Consider the following 16,133-nt stretch of genomic DNA (forward strand, 5'->3'; position numbering starts at 1 on the left):
TCAGCCTCACCTGGGAGCTGGTGAGACACAGAACCTAGGGCCCTGCCCCCGACCTAGGAATCAGAATCGGCAGTCCATATGCTCTTTCAATTTTGAGAAGCCTTGGGTCACCACCTGATTCTTTGGGGGCCAGGAATTCCTGGAGGGGACTGAGAAGATTCGAGAGGGGAATCTCCCAGAAAAGAATTGTCAGTTTGCCTTCTTCCCGTCTCTGCTCCTCCCCTCCGCTCCCCATAGGAACTAAGAGATAAGTCAGGGATTCAAGCCTGGGAAAGAGAGGGTTGTTCACACACACACCCAAGGGAGGGGCCTTCAGGGAACCATAGAACTTGGTCTGTATCCTCTTGGTCAGTTCCCCTCTGGGGGACACAGAGGCCAGTATCTGACTCATACATCCGATATCTAACTTTGAGAACAGCCAAGATGCCTGCCCTGCAACAATGCAAAGAGGAAAAAGCATCTCCTACAACAGAGACAAGAGAAGATGAGGTCCTTACTAAAGGATGAGATCAGCGTACAAAGGCCCTTCCAAGGCGAGCGCCTGGCCACAGAGCTGACCTCAGCGGACGGGGGGAACCACGGGCAGGCAGGCTGCCGAAATACTGAGCCGGCCGAGGGAACACCTCCAAAGGGCTGCAACCCTGGACATGCCCAGCGGCAGCTGCCAAACAAGGAGCCCCTTCCGCCCTCTGGCCGCGCTGCGCAGCGCAGCGCCCCAGGCCCCGCCCCCGCGCCGCGCCCCAAGCCCCGCCCAGGCCCCTGCCGTCACTTCCGCTTTGGGGAAGCAGAAGGCTCGGCACTTCCGGGAGCGCCGCGTGGGTCTCTTCCGCCTGCGAGCTGGCGTCATGGCGGCCTTCACTGGCCCGGCCAAGCCGCTCCTGTCCCTAAACCCGCAGGAGGATACCAAGTTTAAGAAGGAGGTGGCGCAGGTTCGCCGGCGCGCAAACAAGGTGAGCGGCCGGCGCGGCCCGGGCCGCGAGGGGAGGCGGCGGAAGGGGTCTGGGGGTCCTGCCCGGCGCGCCTCGGCCTCCCCACGCCTGTGCTTCGTCCGGGGTCACCCCGGGCAGGCCCCGACCTCACGAGGTAGGAGGCCGAGGTTTCCCCGGGAGGACCGAGAAAAGACGCGGTTGGGCCGTGGGCCCTAGGGTCCTCCGGGGGGTAAGGGGTGGGTATGGGGGAGGGGTGCACGAGGAGAGGAGGGGAGAGCCAGCTGCTGGGTCGGCCCTCGTCCCGCGCGCGGATCAACCTCACCCCGGAGCCGTCCTGCTTCCGCTTTGCCCCCGAACTGGGGAGGTTCGTTTGCCCGGTTAGTGGTTTTGGAATTCTTAAAAGACAGTATTTGCCGAGCTCCATTTGCTGCCTAGGGGCCCTGGCATCAAGTTCTGTTTGCCCAGGGGTTTAGCATAAAACGCACCTGTGGAAAACTTAAAAGTCCATATTATGGAAGGCAGGGGTACGGTGGCTGAGATACTGAAAGGTTACTGGGCATCGTGAAGGTTAACTGACGTCTTTTTTTAATATACAGCAGGTTCTAATTAGTTATTTTATACTTATTAGTGTATTTATGTCAATCTCCATCTCCCAGTTCATCCCACCTCCACTCCCGCCACTTTCCCCTTAACTGACGTCTTAAAAGTGTTCCTTTACGTGGGACACTTAACGATGGTCTGCAAACAGAATTGAAGGGTACGTTTACGTGGAGTTCTTAGGCCAGAAGATTTTTAAATAACGTGTTCAAAGATTTACTTTATCTCTTGATCCAGCGTGTAGTTACTGAGCACTTACTTCGGGCTGGGAGTGGGAGGCTGAGAAGACCGCCTACTGCTTGACGGTTGTCCTCTTGGGGAGATAAGACATTACACAGACAATTTTTTTTTTAACCTTTATTTTTATTGAGGTATAGTTGATTTACAATGTTGTGTTAATTTCCGCTGTACAGCGAAGTGATTCAGTTATACGTATATGTGTATGTGTGTATATACATATATATTCTTTTCCATATTTTTTTCCATTATGGTTTATCACAGGATATTGAATGCAGTTCCCTGTGCTATACAGGAGGACCTTGTTGTTTATCTATTCTCTATATAATAGTTTGCATCTGCTAACCCCACCCTCCCAATCCATCCCTCCCCCACCCTTGGCAACCATTAGTCTGTTCTCCATGTCTAAACAGCTAATTCTTCAGTGTGTTATGGTAAGTGGAAATACAGAGTAGGTTCTTGACCTCTTGTCTTAGACTGAGAGCAAGGAGTTTCACAAGTTTCGGTGCATTGTGACTTCTTATTACAAAGAAAATATTTGCCTGGTCTCTGTGTCTTCAGCAACAGGAGAAACAAAAACTTACTCCTGGAGTGATCTATGTGGGCCATTTACCTCCGTCGCTTTATGAAACCCAGATCCGAGCATATTTCTCCCAGTTTGGCACTGTTACAAGATTCAGACTGTCCAGGAGTACCAAGGTAGGATTTTTATATTGAATTAGATTGTTTTATTTTCCGAAAGTGTATCATCCTTGACAGTTTATGGAGCATGTTCTCATGTTATCACTTATCACACTTCATTCCAGAAAGGGGTTGGATAAGGTCTAGAACCTGAAGCAGCCATGAGAGCAAAATCAGTGTTCCTGTAAATGTTTGCTTTACTTTTTAAGAAAAAAAGGTAATTGCTTCAAGTCCTGAAACTAAATTGACAATCCCGATAAATGAGTCCTGTTTGTCTTGTGACTGCTAAGCCAGGGGTACGTGAACTTCAGTTCGAGGAACAGGTTCATACGTCTTCTTGGACCAGCCTCTGATATGCAGCATCCCTGTGACAGCAGAGGTTTGTATGGTGGGTAGTTGGCTAAGGACACTGGAGCCAGACTGCCTAGGTATGAGGCCTGTCTCTACATATTATTGGTTGTGTGACTAGGGACAAATTCTGTAACCTCTCCATGCTTCTGTCTTCTGATTTTCATATTTGTAAGATATGACCTCCTAGGAGTATCTAATCGAAGATAAATATGGTAATGAGTGTAAGATTCTTAGAACGCTGGATATACAAAGTACTATATAAACGTTATTGTTGTATCATACCTACGTCCTAATAAAGAAAGGTTTATGTGGTTTGTTTCATTAATAGAGGAGTGGCCCACTTTATTTTTTTCCCACACATACACTTTATTGGTTGTAACCATAGAGTTCTTGTTGCTGGAATCTCTTTTTTTCTCAATACGGTTTTTCCACATTTTCCCACTTGAGTTACAGCAAATCAGAGTTAACTATTTGTTGTCACTGCTCTGTTCCTTTGCTTGAATATACTGCAGTTTATATATCCACCCTCCTGTTGAAACCTAGGTTTTTTCCAGTCTTGTAGGTGAAGCTGTTAGGAACATTCTTGGTGCAGGTGTAGGCAACTTTCTCTAGAACAGTATTTTTCAGACCTTCAGTCCACAATAAGAAATCCACAAGGCAACACACATGTACGTGTACATAAACATAACTGAAATACAAGTCCCAGGAGATGATACTTAACCTTCCTATTCAGTTTTGTAACAATACTTTTCTGACCTACTAAATTCATTTTGTTGTCCTCTAAAAGGTCAGACTCTGAGTTTGAAAAATAGAGCTTTACAGCCTATCCTCAGGATGACTGAGTGCAGAATGAGTTTCTCCATGTTGAGTATAGTTGTTCCCTAGCTTTGTATTCTGAAAATGTTCGCGTCTACAGGCAAGTAGAAAGAATGGTGTAATGAACATCCCTCCCCTGCATTCACCCGTTATTAATATCCTGACACATTAGCTTCATCTGTTCCCGTATCTATAAAAACGTACACACCTCTTTGTTTTGTTGAACCTTTTGAAGCAAGTGGCAGTTGTAATGCTTTAATACTAAATGCATAATCATAAATTTAAGAATGAGGACATTCTGCTACGTAATCCCAGTGTGAAAATCTCATTTACTGTCCATCGTCACGTACCCCCGTGGTCCCTGCCCACGCTGGGATCCAGTTAGGGTTCGTGCGTTGCACGTGCTTGTTTAGCTCTTCATCCTATCTCGAACGGTCTCTTTACTCCTGTTTTGCTTGTTTGGTTTTTCTCGACGTTGGCTTTTTTGGGGAGTTCAGGCCAGTAGTCTTGGAAAGCCTGCTCCTTGCTGAGATGCACTGAAATGCATCATTTCCAGCTTTGTTGCATAGTAGTAAAGCTACCGCCTCCCCACCCACCCCCGTTTTGACTATTTGCTTGGTATTGCCAGCATTCTGGGGTTGCTAGGTCGAGGTGTTGGCTTTTAAGTTTTTGGTTTTTTGGACACCTGACATGTATTTTCACATCAGGTTTCAAAAAGGTTTATTAGTTCACAGTGTGGTCCATTGAGCTAGATTTCACAGTGTTTTACACTCCACCATCCTTCCCCTCCTGAGTTGGGATTGTAACAGGACTGTCAGATGTTTAAAGTTTTACCAGAACCGTCCTGTTGCAGATAACGGAACTGAGACTCCGGGGTGTGGCCGCGTCCGAGCTGTCGGTCGCTGGCGCAGCGGGTGCTAGGAGTGAGTCTCCTGGCCTCCAGCTCTGTTGAGCTGCACACCCTTTGAATGGTTTCTCATTTCCAGGATCACGTGACCAGTTTTGAGCCGTATCTGAGAATATGTTGTTTAATGCAAGATTGTAAAGTATCTCTAGTCGTTGTCGCTAAGAACTGGATCTGTAGGGGGGAAAGTTCTTTTTCTACTGCCCTCCTAAGGTCCCTGGCTGGCACCTTGTAAATTGGACTGCAAAAAGGGATTAACAAGACCAAAACAAACCCCTAAAATGTATGCTTACACATGGGACTGCTCAGAGAGGAATAACTCAAAGGGTTGGTTAGAACTTGGGCCTATACAGCATCTTGGCAAAGGAGCAAAACATTTTTGGAGGAGCAACAAGACGAAGGAAAAGTGCTTTGAGTTTATAGGGCTGCACATTGTGGGAAGGCAAATACACGGGAGACTAATGATGGATAAGGTCTACTTCGTAAAGTTTGTTGTGTAGAGTCCTCTAACTTCTGTCTTTCTGCTAGAGGGAGGAAGACACCTTTGTAAATTCATATCCTCTTTTTAGGTAAATAAGGGGAGGACAGAGAGTTTTTCTTGTATCTGTTTCTCAATTCCTTCATCTCAAAATAATCCTATGCCAAAGGAGCAGATGTTGGGCAGGCATACCCTGCCACCCTGCAGTAACATGTTTTGAGTACTTGGCAGACATCTTGTGGAGCGCTTACGGATTGTTTCATATTTTCCTAGCAGCTCTGTGAGAGTGGTTATAGAAGGAAAAACTGAGGCTTGAACATTCCTTACCCGATTAAGTGTCAGAGCCAGGGTCCAGACCTGGGCATTCGGACTCTAGAACTCTTGTTACCGAGCTCGGTGAGAAAAATCCACTGTATATTGCAGTGCGGAGGCCAAGAACTCCGGATGTCCGTGTCAGAGGATGTCCTTTGCCCCCAGCCGTGGGGAAGCCCAGTCACTAGTAAACATGACAGCGAATCACTATTTTTTTTTTAAACATATATTTGTATTTCCAAATAAAGTCCTTCAATCAGTTCTTTATTTATTTATTTATTTTTGCTGTGTTGGGTCTTCGTTTCTGTGCGAGGGCTTTCTCCAGTTGCGGCAAGCGGGGGCCACTCTTCATCGCGGTGCGCAGGCCTCTCACCATCACGGCCTCTCTTGTTGCGGAGCACAGGCTCCAGATGCGCAGACTCAGTACTTGTGGCTCACGGGCCCAGTTGCTCCGCGGCATGTGGCATCTTCCCAGACCAGGGCTCGAACCCGTGTCCCCTGCATTAACAGGCAGATTCTCAACCACTGCGCCACCAGGGAAGCCCTGAATCAGTATTTTATTGATTAACGTTAGAGACACTGAGGAGTTCATTTCTTTTCAGTTTTTCCATATAAAATGGGAATTATATCACCTGCATTCTTTGTGAAGCATTATACCATCTCCTGGGTAGTATTAAGTACATGGATAACGTGACTACCCATGAGATCAATAACGAGTAGAGGGCTGGGGGCCCTCCCACATTTCCTTTATGGTGGGCTGTTGCTATTGGATGAATTCCAACTACAGTAATGTATTCATCATACGTAATCAAAGTCCCAGGAGTGCCTCAAAATCAGTGGCAAGTTCAGACTATTCTGAACTTTTCTTTCCCCATAGCAGTCCCCGGACTATGTGATTTGAAGTTGGAATCAAAGGTGTCTTAATGTTACTCGGTGAGGGGGCTACTGTACATTATTTAAACTAATGACGTTTCAGGAGTTGGACGGCAAATCAGAACTTAATTGGTCTGCTTTCTGTGGTGGGTTTTCCATTGCAGACTGGAAATAGCAAAGGCTATGGTTTTGTGGAGTTTGAATCTGAAGATGTTGCCAAAATAGCTGCTGAAACGATGAACAACTACCTTTTTGGCGAAAGACTCTTGAAGTGTGAGTACCCGTCTTACCTGTGGAGCTGCGGGGACGCCTCCCGCTGACGGGAGGGAAGGACGGGTTGCTGAGCTGCTTGGATCCCCCCCTCACCCCTGGGGTGATTCTCTTAAGCAGTGGTGCAAGGGTTTAAGTGCATTTTCCAGAGAGGGTCTAATGGGAACTTCTAAATCTTCCAGAGCAAGAGCTGCTTTAGGCTGAGATGGGGTTGGTTAGGTTCCTTGAGTAAATAGGAAGAGCTTCCTAGCGGGATGTGGAAGGGCTCCCTGAGAAGGAGTCACTGAAGTGGAAACCTGAGAATTAAGTGACAGTGAGCCAGGTGGAGGGGTGGGAGTGAGGATTTGCTGAGGGGATGGCAGATGCAGAACCAGACTGCCTGACCGTATTCGCCCGCGAGGAGAGTCACAAGAGGTGCGGGAGGAGAACAAGAGGAAGGGAGGTCAGGTTACTGGAGGCCTTGTAAAGTGGGAGTCCAGAGTATACCCCGAGGACAGCGGGACCCACTGCTGGGTTCTAGACAGGACGACCTCCAGCGTGAGGAGTCACGTTTCAGTCGGTCTGCATGGCAGTGGCTGCAGCACCTCCACGACAGAAGCCCTCGGGAGTGGCGGGATGGCAGCGGATTAGAAGTTCACCCTGCAGGGGTAGGGCCGCCAGCGACTAGCCTCCCAGAGCAGCGCCCTCCGGAGGCGGGGCCGAGCTTCCGGCCGCCCTGTGCTCGGGCTGGAGGGCGCCCATCCCAGTGCCCGAGTAGCACCCCTCTACCTCGGCTCCTGTTGCTAAGAGAGCCCCAGTAACTCCTGAGGTCCTGCGTTCATTCACACATTAAAAACGCGGCTCTTGCCGGGACGAAGTGGGCTGAGTGGGTAACCACGCGTATCAGATCAGTGCTGTGCTGCATCTGACTTTTGAAAGATGGCACAAAGGGTTCTGAACTCGGATACGAGTGAGATTAGCCACGTCATCACTGGTTGTTTGTTTCTTTTTTAATATTTTGGCTGCACCGCTCAGCATGTGGATCTTAGTCCCCCGACCAGGGATCGAACCTGCACCCCGTGCAGTGGAAGCGGGGAGTCTTAACCGCTGGACTGCCAGGGAATTCCCAACCCCCCCCCCTTTTTTTTTTCTTTTAATGGAAGCAGTTTATCTTGGAGGTGATCCCAGGAAAATACCTGTAAGGAGTGGCGACATGGGGCAGGGGGAGGAAGTCGATAATAAGTCAGTAAAAAGGGTATGTTAGCAAGCAGGTTCCCACTTAGGCAGCTGGGCTCCGTCCTGCTGGTAACACTGGGAGACAGAATTATCCCACCTGACGAGCAAGGGAACCTGGAGTATTTGTGTACCAACTCCCCTTCCATCACTGGTGGAGGGGGGATTCCAGGGGTTTTGGCTTGCCTTGCATGTGGGCCCAGTGTGTGTCCGTGAGCAGAGAGATGCAGATAACCAGTGAGCTGCCTTAGTCCTGGGCGGGCGCCCAGAGGATCAGCACTTCTGCTGCCGTGGGTCACACAGCCTAAAAGTAGGGATCCTTTTAGCTTCAGGAACCCTGAGACTTGATACCATCCACACTCTCCTCTGTGCTAGTCTTTGTTCACTCACAAACCTCCAGTCCTGGAATTGCTCTTGGCACGCACACAGTGAGTGTTTGATAAATAGTTGTGGGCTGTATGACTTTCCCTTGGGAACCTGCTTTATTCTTTCAGGCTTCTCCACTAAATGGGGGACGTGTCATTTTGATTGTGCTGTGAGGAATGACACAGGAAATTCTACAGTTAATGTGAAAATCCTTTCCCTCCCATGTGGTTGAAAACCTTTTTTATTATTATTATAGGTCATTTTATACCACCTGAAAAAGTACATGAAAAACTTTTTAGAGAGTGGCATATGCCATTTAAAAGGCCATCATATCCAGCAGTGAAACGGTATAATCAGAATCGGACACTTCTTCAAAAGCTACGGATGGAAGAGCGATTTAAAAAGAAGGAGAAATCACTCAGGAAGAGATTGGCTAAGAAGGGAATTGATTATAACTTCCCTTCACTGGTAGGTATTGCTTTGTATAAAGTATCTAACCCAGTACTTTGATACCATGCTAGATTTTGACTAAATTTTTGAAACCCTGCATTAAAGGTTTGTCTCTGTAAGTTTGTCATAGCAATCGTATTGTCTCCATTATACAGAAAAGGAAACTCCTGAAAGGGATTAGCTGATTTGCAACATTTACCTGATTTAGTAATTTTAGATTATTGAAGTTAAACCCTATTTGACCCAACACCATAATGCTTGTAGATTACTAGTAAAGGTGTCATTGCCAGAATTAAATGTTTGGTTTATTATATGTTATCAGTAAATATCAAGACTGTAAATTGACCATCCTTTTTATGCCATTCTAGTTAAAATTTTGTTTCGTGGTCTTCTAAGTTGGAAATACTCCCAAAGTGTATGCCATAATTAACCAGTAAGCATGAATTCTTTGGATTAAATGAGTGGGAGCTGAAATACAGGAAGGCTCCTTACATGCATGGGTTAACAGATTTTCATCCAGTTCTTACTTCATTGCTTGCTGAACAAGGAGACCTTGCTGAATCTTTCCTCCCTCTTTCATACTAAGGAGAGCTCTACATCTCTAATTAAAAAAACAAGAATGCAGGTCATTAGGGTGTGGATAGCATAGGTGAAGATCTTATTTTTTTTCTTGACTATATCTTGAGATTGTTCTGGGTCTTCCATAGACCCTGTTGGCTTATTTCCAAAAAGTTAATTAGTTGGTAAGAGATAGTATCTGTTACCAAGTTTATTAGGTCTTTTAACCTTATCCAGAAACTGGAAGACCAAGTTGCTATCCTTGGGCCCAGTTCCTGGTTGGTTTTTTTTTTCCCCTTCTGTTGTTGTTGCTTTGTTTTTCCTTTTTTTCTTTTCTTTTTCATTGAAGTATAGTTGATTTACAATATTATATTAGTTTCAGGTGTAAAACAGTGATTTAATATTTTTATAGATTATACTGCATTTAAAGTGTGAAACATTGGCTGTATTTTCTTGTGCTGTAATATATCCTTGTGGCTTTTTTATTTTATTTTATTAATAAATTTATGTATTTTTATTTTTGGCTGCATTGGGTCTTTGTGGCTGCACGCGGGCTTTTCTCTAGTTGCTGCGAGCTGGGGCTACTCTTTGTTGCGGTTCGCGGGCCTCTCATTGCGGTGGCTTCTCTTGTGGAGCACAGGCTCCATGTGCACCAGCTTCAGTAGTTGTGGCTCGCGGGCTCTAGAGCGCAGGCTAAGTAGTTGGGGTGCACGGGCTTAGTTGCTCCGCGGCATGTGGGATCTTCCTGGACCAGGGCTCGAACCTGTGTCCCCTGCATTGGCAGGTGGATTCTTAACCACTGCGCCACCAGGGAAGTCCCATTTTATACTTAGTAGTTTGTATCTCTTAGTCCTCTACCCCTATCTTGCCCCTTCCACCTTCCCTCTCCCCACCGGTAACCACTAGTTTGTTCTCTATATCTGTCTGTTTCTGTTTTGTTATATCTATTTATTTGTTTTATTTTTTAGATTCTGCATATAAGTGAAAACATACAGTATTTGTCTTTTTCTGTCTTATTTCACTTAGCACAATGTCCTCCATTCCATCAAATGGCAAAATTTCGTTCTTTTTTATGGCTGAGTAATATTCCATTGTATATATGTGCCACATCTTCTTTATCCATACGTCTGTTGATGGACACTTAGGTTGCTTCTATATTTTGGCTGTAATAAATAGTACTGCAGTGAACATTGGGGTGCATGTATCTTTTCGAATTAATGTTTTCATTTTTTTTGAATGTATGCCCAAGAGTAGGGTTTTTGGATCATACGGTAATTCTATTTTTAGTTTTTTAAGGAACCTCCATACTGTTCTACATAGTGGCTGCACCAATTTACATTCCCACTGACAGTGTACAAAGATTCCCTTTTCTCCACATCCTCTCCAGCATTTGTTATTTGTGGTCTTTTTTTTTTCTGTTCACGCTGTGCGGCATATGGGATCTGAGTTCCCCGACCAGGGATTGAACCCATGACCCCTGCACTGGGAGCGCAGAGTCTTAACTACTGGACAGCCAGGGAAGTCCCTATTTGTGGTCTTTTTTATTATGGCCATTTTGACCAGTGTGAGGTGATACCTCACTGTGCCTGGTGGTTAATTCTTTGCCCAAATCCCAAACACAGCCTGTAATGATACATGTTAAAACAACGTTATGTCACAGTTTGGGCCCTGGTACTCTTGTGATCCATTCAGGAGCTGGAGAACTGCTTTTCCCGTGCCCCGTCTGTTACCTTGTGGGAAGCGGGCTGCTGCGTTCACAGTCCTGGACTTAAGCAGGACAGACCTCCTCCAGGGCCTGCCTTTTCACGTTTGTCCTGGCTCCCCACTTCCTGACGCAGGATTCTCTGGCCAGCTCCGGGTTCTGGGCCTTCACTTCAGCCTCTGCAACTTCTGCCTGCTCCTCAGTTAGGCCCCTTTTGTAGTTTTGCCCTTTACTTAAGATCATTCACTGTGTTTGCGGATTTTGCTTTTTAAATTGAAATGCTCCGGGGACTTCCATGATGGTCCAGTGGGAAAGAATCTGCTTTCAATGCAGAGGACTCCGGTTTGATCCCTGGTCGAGGAACTAAGATCCCACATGCTGCGGGGCAACTAATCCTGCACGCCTCAATTAGAGAGCCCGCGTTCCACAAGCTACAGAGCCCATGCGCTCTGGAGCCTGCACGCCACAACTAGAGAGAGAAAACCTGCACGCCACGACTAGAGAGAAGACCACGCCGCAGTGAAAGATCCCGCATGCCGCGATGAAGATCCTGCGTGCCGCAGCTAAGACCCAACACAACCAAAAATAAATTAGATAGATAGATAGATAAAATATTTTTTAAAATAAAAAAAATAGTCTTCCCTGATCCCCATATAAATTGGTACCCCCCATATAAACAAACAAACAAATAAATAAATTGAAATGCTCTGTCATATAGAGAGAGTTTTATTCATAATATGTATAAGGATCTAGTGGTAAGTTTTAAAATGTACATATGTGACACTGCTAGTTTACAACTTCTTTATGTTTACTTATGTTAAGGTCTTACATAAAAATGAGGAAAATGCTTCAAACACTGGTCCTCGAAATTCCAGAAAGCACCAGGTAAAACTTTCATTTATCATATTACCTACCAGATATTAGAGAAAGATAAATGGGGAAATACATTCAAGACTACTATAGCTGATAAATATGCAGATTGATTAAGTCTCTTAAATTTATTTAAGGCTTTACGTAAGAAGAAGAAAAAAGAGGCTTTGGTCACTCCTAACACTCCTGAGAAGACTGTGGATAGCCAGGTAAGATCGTCTTCAGAATTTTGGGAATCAGATACTACAATTCAAAAGAGGAAAAGCAGTTGCTGCCACTGTCACTTTGCTAAAATTTCATTTAATCTTGGGACTTTTTGGTAAATCCTTACTGCTGATTTAGCGGCCATAGTAGAGTCTTCCATCTAATACTCTGTTGTGGAATATATCATATCCATTAATTGTGAATTTTCATAGTAAGTGTGATAAGCACCTAAGCTCTTGATTATGTGCAGCTATATCACCAAAAGATGGAAACAGGCCTAAAATAATATGCGTGACTTTTCATGAGAGAGGGGAGGTGATGGGGGGGTCATTCCTAACATCTTCCCACATTCGTGTATTATAATCTTTAACTTGTTGAACCCAGGGCCCCACGCCGGTTTGTACACCAACATTTTTGGAGAAACGAAAATCTGAAGTGGCTAAAATGAATGATGATGATAAAGATAATGAGATAGTTTTCAAACAGCCCATATCTGGTGTAAAAGAAGAAACAAAAGACACTCAGACGCCTACAAGCTCAAGGAAAAAAAGACGAAAAAAAAGCAACCAGTAATTCTGAATATATTGTGTGTGGTGGTTGTTCTGAAAAAGGTGATTTTATTATGGAGGCTGATTCTTTGTATTTAACTAGATACGGTGGAATGCATTTAGTAACAAGATGGTTGGAGGAAAAAACTGTCAATTCAAGTCAGCAGGGAGAGGAGTCAGTGATTTTGGCTTCCCGCCCTCGCAGAAATGCAGGGGTGAGCACCAGCTCACAGCAGCCCGGCTCACGCTGCCTGTGTCCTGTCTCTACGGCTCTCTTCAGCTTTCATAGCTGCCTTTGGTTGCTCTGCCTGGGTAGCTTAAGTACTAGGCTGTAGCCTTTGTTGTTACCATCAAATAAAGAAAGTAAAATCTTTATTAAGTGACCATTTAAGTGGTTCTCTGTTAGACCCATCAGATGGCTGAAACTGGACATTAAATTGTAGAAAGTGTGAGAAGACAGCGTCACTATTAATAGGGATTCATTTATGTATATGTGATCATGTTTACCAATGTTAAGTTAGTTTGGGGTGGGCTAGCATGGATTAATTAATAACTACATCCTGTATCAGTATCATCAGTCTGGAATTACACTTCAAGATTTAAGCAGTGACCGCCAGGTAAACTTTTTCTATATTTTTTTGTATGCAGGGGGGACTTGGGTGTCTTGAAGTAAAATTGTTGGTTTTCGCCTTTTCAACTATCTTTAAGTTTCTTATGCTCTTGAAATATGCTTTCGTATCAGCTAATTCAGGTTCATTAAAAACATTCATTGCCACCAAACATTTTTTTCATCTAATACTTGTTAAGTACTTACTCTTATAAGATACTGGGCTGGGTGAATTGGTTTTAAGTGTATACAAAGAGCGTGTTTTACCTCTGGAATAGTCCCTGACACAAGGAGTATGCTCGCCATGTGTTCATTGAACTGCGTGAGTATCAGAACTGCCTCCCTCTTTGAACAATGTCTGAACTTGTCGATCTGGAAGTCCATCTGGTCTCCCCTTCTGGGAAAGCAGCAGGTAAGCTCATCAGTGCAGCCTGTCAGGTTTTGAATAGTTCCCGGTTCCCGACCTACAACCCGGCCACCCCAGTGCAGCATGGTACCATCTGTCATCACTTGACGTGTGCTATGCCCTGGAGCTGGGAGAGAGCGATTCCATCTTGAGCATATATCGCGGCAATGGATATTTCTTACAAGAAACAGAGTGGAAGTTAAAGAATGTTTTCCTGGGAACTAGGTTAGGAATCTTCAGAAGAAGTAGCGTGGGTTTGATTTTCATATTTTGTGGGGAGAAAATCATGAATCAAGCGGAAACCCCATAGGCCAATAAAATATGAAAATTTACAGTATGTGGGGTAAATAAGGTGAAGAGGATACAATTCAAAACTACATTCAGAATGACCACAAGTATGGAAAATGGCATTCTTCTTTAAATAGGAAGTTAAACATCAAAATTCTAATTTGGAAACAAGCGTCTGTTGCTTTTATATATAATCATTACAAAAAGCTGTAGAGGAAAAAGACATTATTCCACAGACAAGATTCAGTTGGAGCCAGACATTTCACATGCTGCGTCATATTCGCCCTGAGACAGGGCAGCAAGTGAATAAATGCTTGACATGGTGTGAAAAGAGGTTTTCTCCTTTTGATAGCATTATTTGGAATACAGTGTGGCCATATCCAAGGCGACTGATTGCTGTGACTGGAAATTGTCACCCTGGCTGACCGTATGCTAATATGAACCCCAGTCTCAGTGTGATACAGCAAAGGCTGTGGCTCAAAGACTGACACGAGGTAGGCGAGATAGGGCAGCTGTCCCCATGCAGTGCTGTGATGCCAATGGCTGCTCTCCTTAGCCCACAACTGTGATACATGTAGATACATAATTTTGCACTTTCTGTAGGCGGAAATAATCATGTGGCTCAGACCTAACTATGCCGTAGGTCATCCTGTGCACCACAAGGCGATTGACTACTGGGTCGAAGCCCGACCTGCTGCAGAGTTTTGTTTTACGTTTTTAAATGGTTGAAAAAAATCTAGAAGTAAATTTCAGGGAGTTCCCTGGTGGCCTAGTGGTTAGGATTCCGGGCTTTCACTGCTGTGACCCCAGGTTCAATCCTTGGTCGGGAAACCGAGATCCCGCAAGCGCCCAGCCAAAAAAAATAAATTTCATGGCACGTGAGAATTCTATGAAATGTGAGTTTCAGTGTTCATGGATAAAGATTTATTGGGCCACAGCCACGTTTATGTACCTACTGCCTGTGTATGGCTGCGTTTGTGCTAGATGAGTTTCGTTGTGATAGAGGCTGTGAGTGGTCCCTCAGTGCTTAGTACTCCTGCTGGCTGCACTACAAATTGCAGTGCCGTGGTTTTAGCTTGACACACTTTGCCACGTGTATCGTGATACCATGAATTCTGTGTATTTTTAACCAGTGCATACCCATCATGTCAAAACAAGAAGAGAAGGTAGACTTCAAATATCATACTTAAGCTTGCGGTGGAGTGTGGGTTATTTTATTAAATTAGATTGGCAAATCATCGTGTCTGTTTTGCAGTGACCCTCCAGCTGTGCTTAAAAAACACAATATATGTTGACACTACCCAACTAAGTACCCATCACAGTATTCCCAACTCAGGAAAGCAATAGCTAGAAGAATTAGAATTTTTAAATGGAGTATCTCAGCACACGATTTCTCGATCCCCCCCAAAAATGAGAATGAGACTGTAATTAAAGTTTCCAAGTGGCTTATTTGATAGGCAAGCAAGGAAAGCCTTTTACCAATGACAAGGTAATTGTGTCAGATTGCAGCAGCTGAAGAAATGGGTCCAGATAAAATAAACGTTTAAGGACTCGGCCTTTTAGCAAGAACAGTTGCTTGAATAAAGGAAGCAACATGAGTCCATTTAAAAACAAGGCAAATGATTTCAAATGTTTCTCCTTGGCTCTTGATGAGTTAAAAGGTGTTCCCAATACTGCTGAACTGAATATTATTCAAAAAGTCATTATTCAAAAAGTCCTTGCCAAGTTTGACGGGCAAGCATGACCAACTCAGCCTGCTTTGCCCAGGACCTTGCTGGGTGTAACCCTGGACGTCCCACGTTGTGGGAACCCTCTCAGTCCAGGGCTCACATGGAGAGTTTACCACCCTAGAAATGACTGAAGCATTAGCCTCTCTGGGTAGTCTGTGTGGAACAACTATAAGCAAAAATACTTCCACAGTTGAGAAAAAATTCAGTACAACCTGGAGTAGAATCTTCCACCATGTGCCACAACCAATGGTGGTATAAAAATATGTGTGAAACAGAAAAAGGCTTAGACAAACATACAGTTTGTGAAAGCAAAGTGTTTCAAGCCTGTTGTATTATTGTGTTATTCATGAGCAAGTACTTAGAAAATATGTGAACATAAGATGCTAATTTTACTGTACGTTAATTTTTAAAACTATATAAATTTCTAAAATTAAAAATATATGTGAATCTATCCTGTTGCTGAACCAATAGTGTCACTGGCGTACTTCATTTGTTGTGGCCTTAGCCATCATCACTCGGTTCCGTGAGTTTTTTGATAGAAATAGAGGCTAAAGTCCTGACTTGACCTCACACACAGCGGTTTGATGGCTTAGCTGTGGTAAAGTTTTACTGAGACTCTCTGACTTCACCACCAAGATTGCAAATTCCTGAATGAGAAGAACCTCTCTCTACCGTCATGGAACGCTGAATGGCTTTGGAAATTAGCTTTTGCTGCACACTTGATGTTTCTTAATGAATTTAAGT

At 44.6% G+C, this 16,133-nt stretch overlaps 1 protein-coding gene across 1 annotated transcript; it reads left to right on the top strand.

Annotated features, from left to right (window-relative positions):
* The first annotated feature begins 786 nt into the window (after positions 1 to 786).
* NIFK (nucleolar protein interacting with the FHA domain of MKI67) lies at positions 787 to 13,138 on the top strand. The gene is made up of 7 exons (XM_057551456.1): positions 787 to 950; positions 2,325 to 2,462; positions 6,343 to 6,451; positions 8,283 to 8,494; positions 11,559 to 11,621; positions 11,744 to 11,815; positions 12,195 to 13,138. The coding sequence occupies exons 1-7, from the start codon at positions 846 to 848 to the stop codon at positions 12,381 to 12,383; spliced, it is 888 nt and encodes a 295-aa protein (XP_057407439.1). The 5' UTR covers positions 787 to 845; the 3' UTR covers positions 12,384 to 13,138.
* The last annotated feature ends 2,995 nt before the right edge of the window (positions 13,139 to 16,133 follow it).

The sequence above is a fragment of the Balaenoptera acutorostrata genome, chromosome 8 (genome assembly GCF_949987535.1).
Source record: "Balaenoptera acutorostrata chromosome 8, mBalAcu1.1, whole genome shotgun sequence".
NCBI lineage: Eukaryota > Metazoa > Chordata > Mammalia > Artiodactyla > Balaenopteridae > Balaenoptera > Balaenoptera acutorostrata.

What these genes read in the sequence shown, in the direction of transcription:
- NIFK (XM_057551456.1), top strand. Translation starts at nt 846, where the DNA reads ATGGCGGCCTTCACTGGCCCGGCCAAGCCGCTCCTGTCCCTAAACCCG. An exon ending in TGGCGAAAGACTCTTGAAGT is followed by an intron (nt 6,452 to 8,282) that starts GTGAGTACCCGT and finishes TTATTATTATAG; the next exon opens with GTCATTTTATACCACCTGAA. An exon ending in GAAATTCCAGAAAGCACCAG is followed by an intron (nt 11,622 to 11,743) that starts GTAAAACTTTCA and finishes AATTTATTTAAG; the next exon opens with GCTTTACGTAAGAAGAAGAA.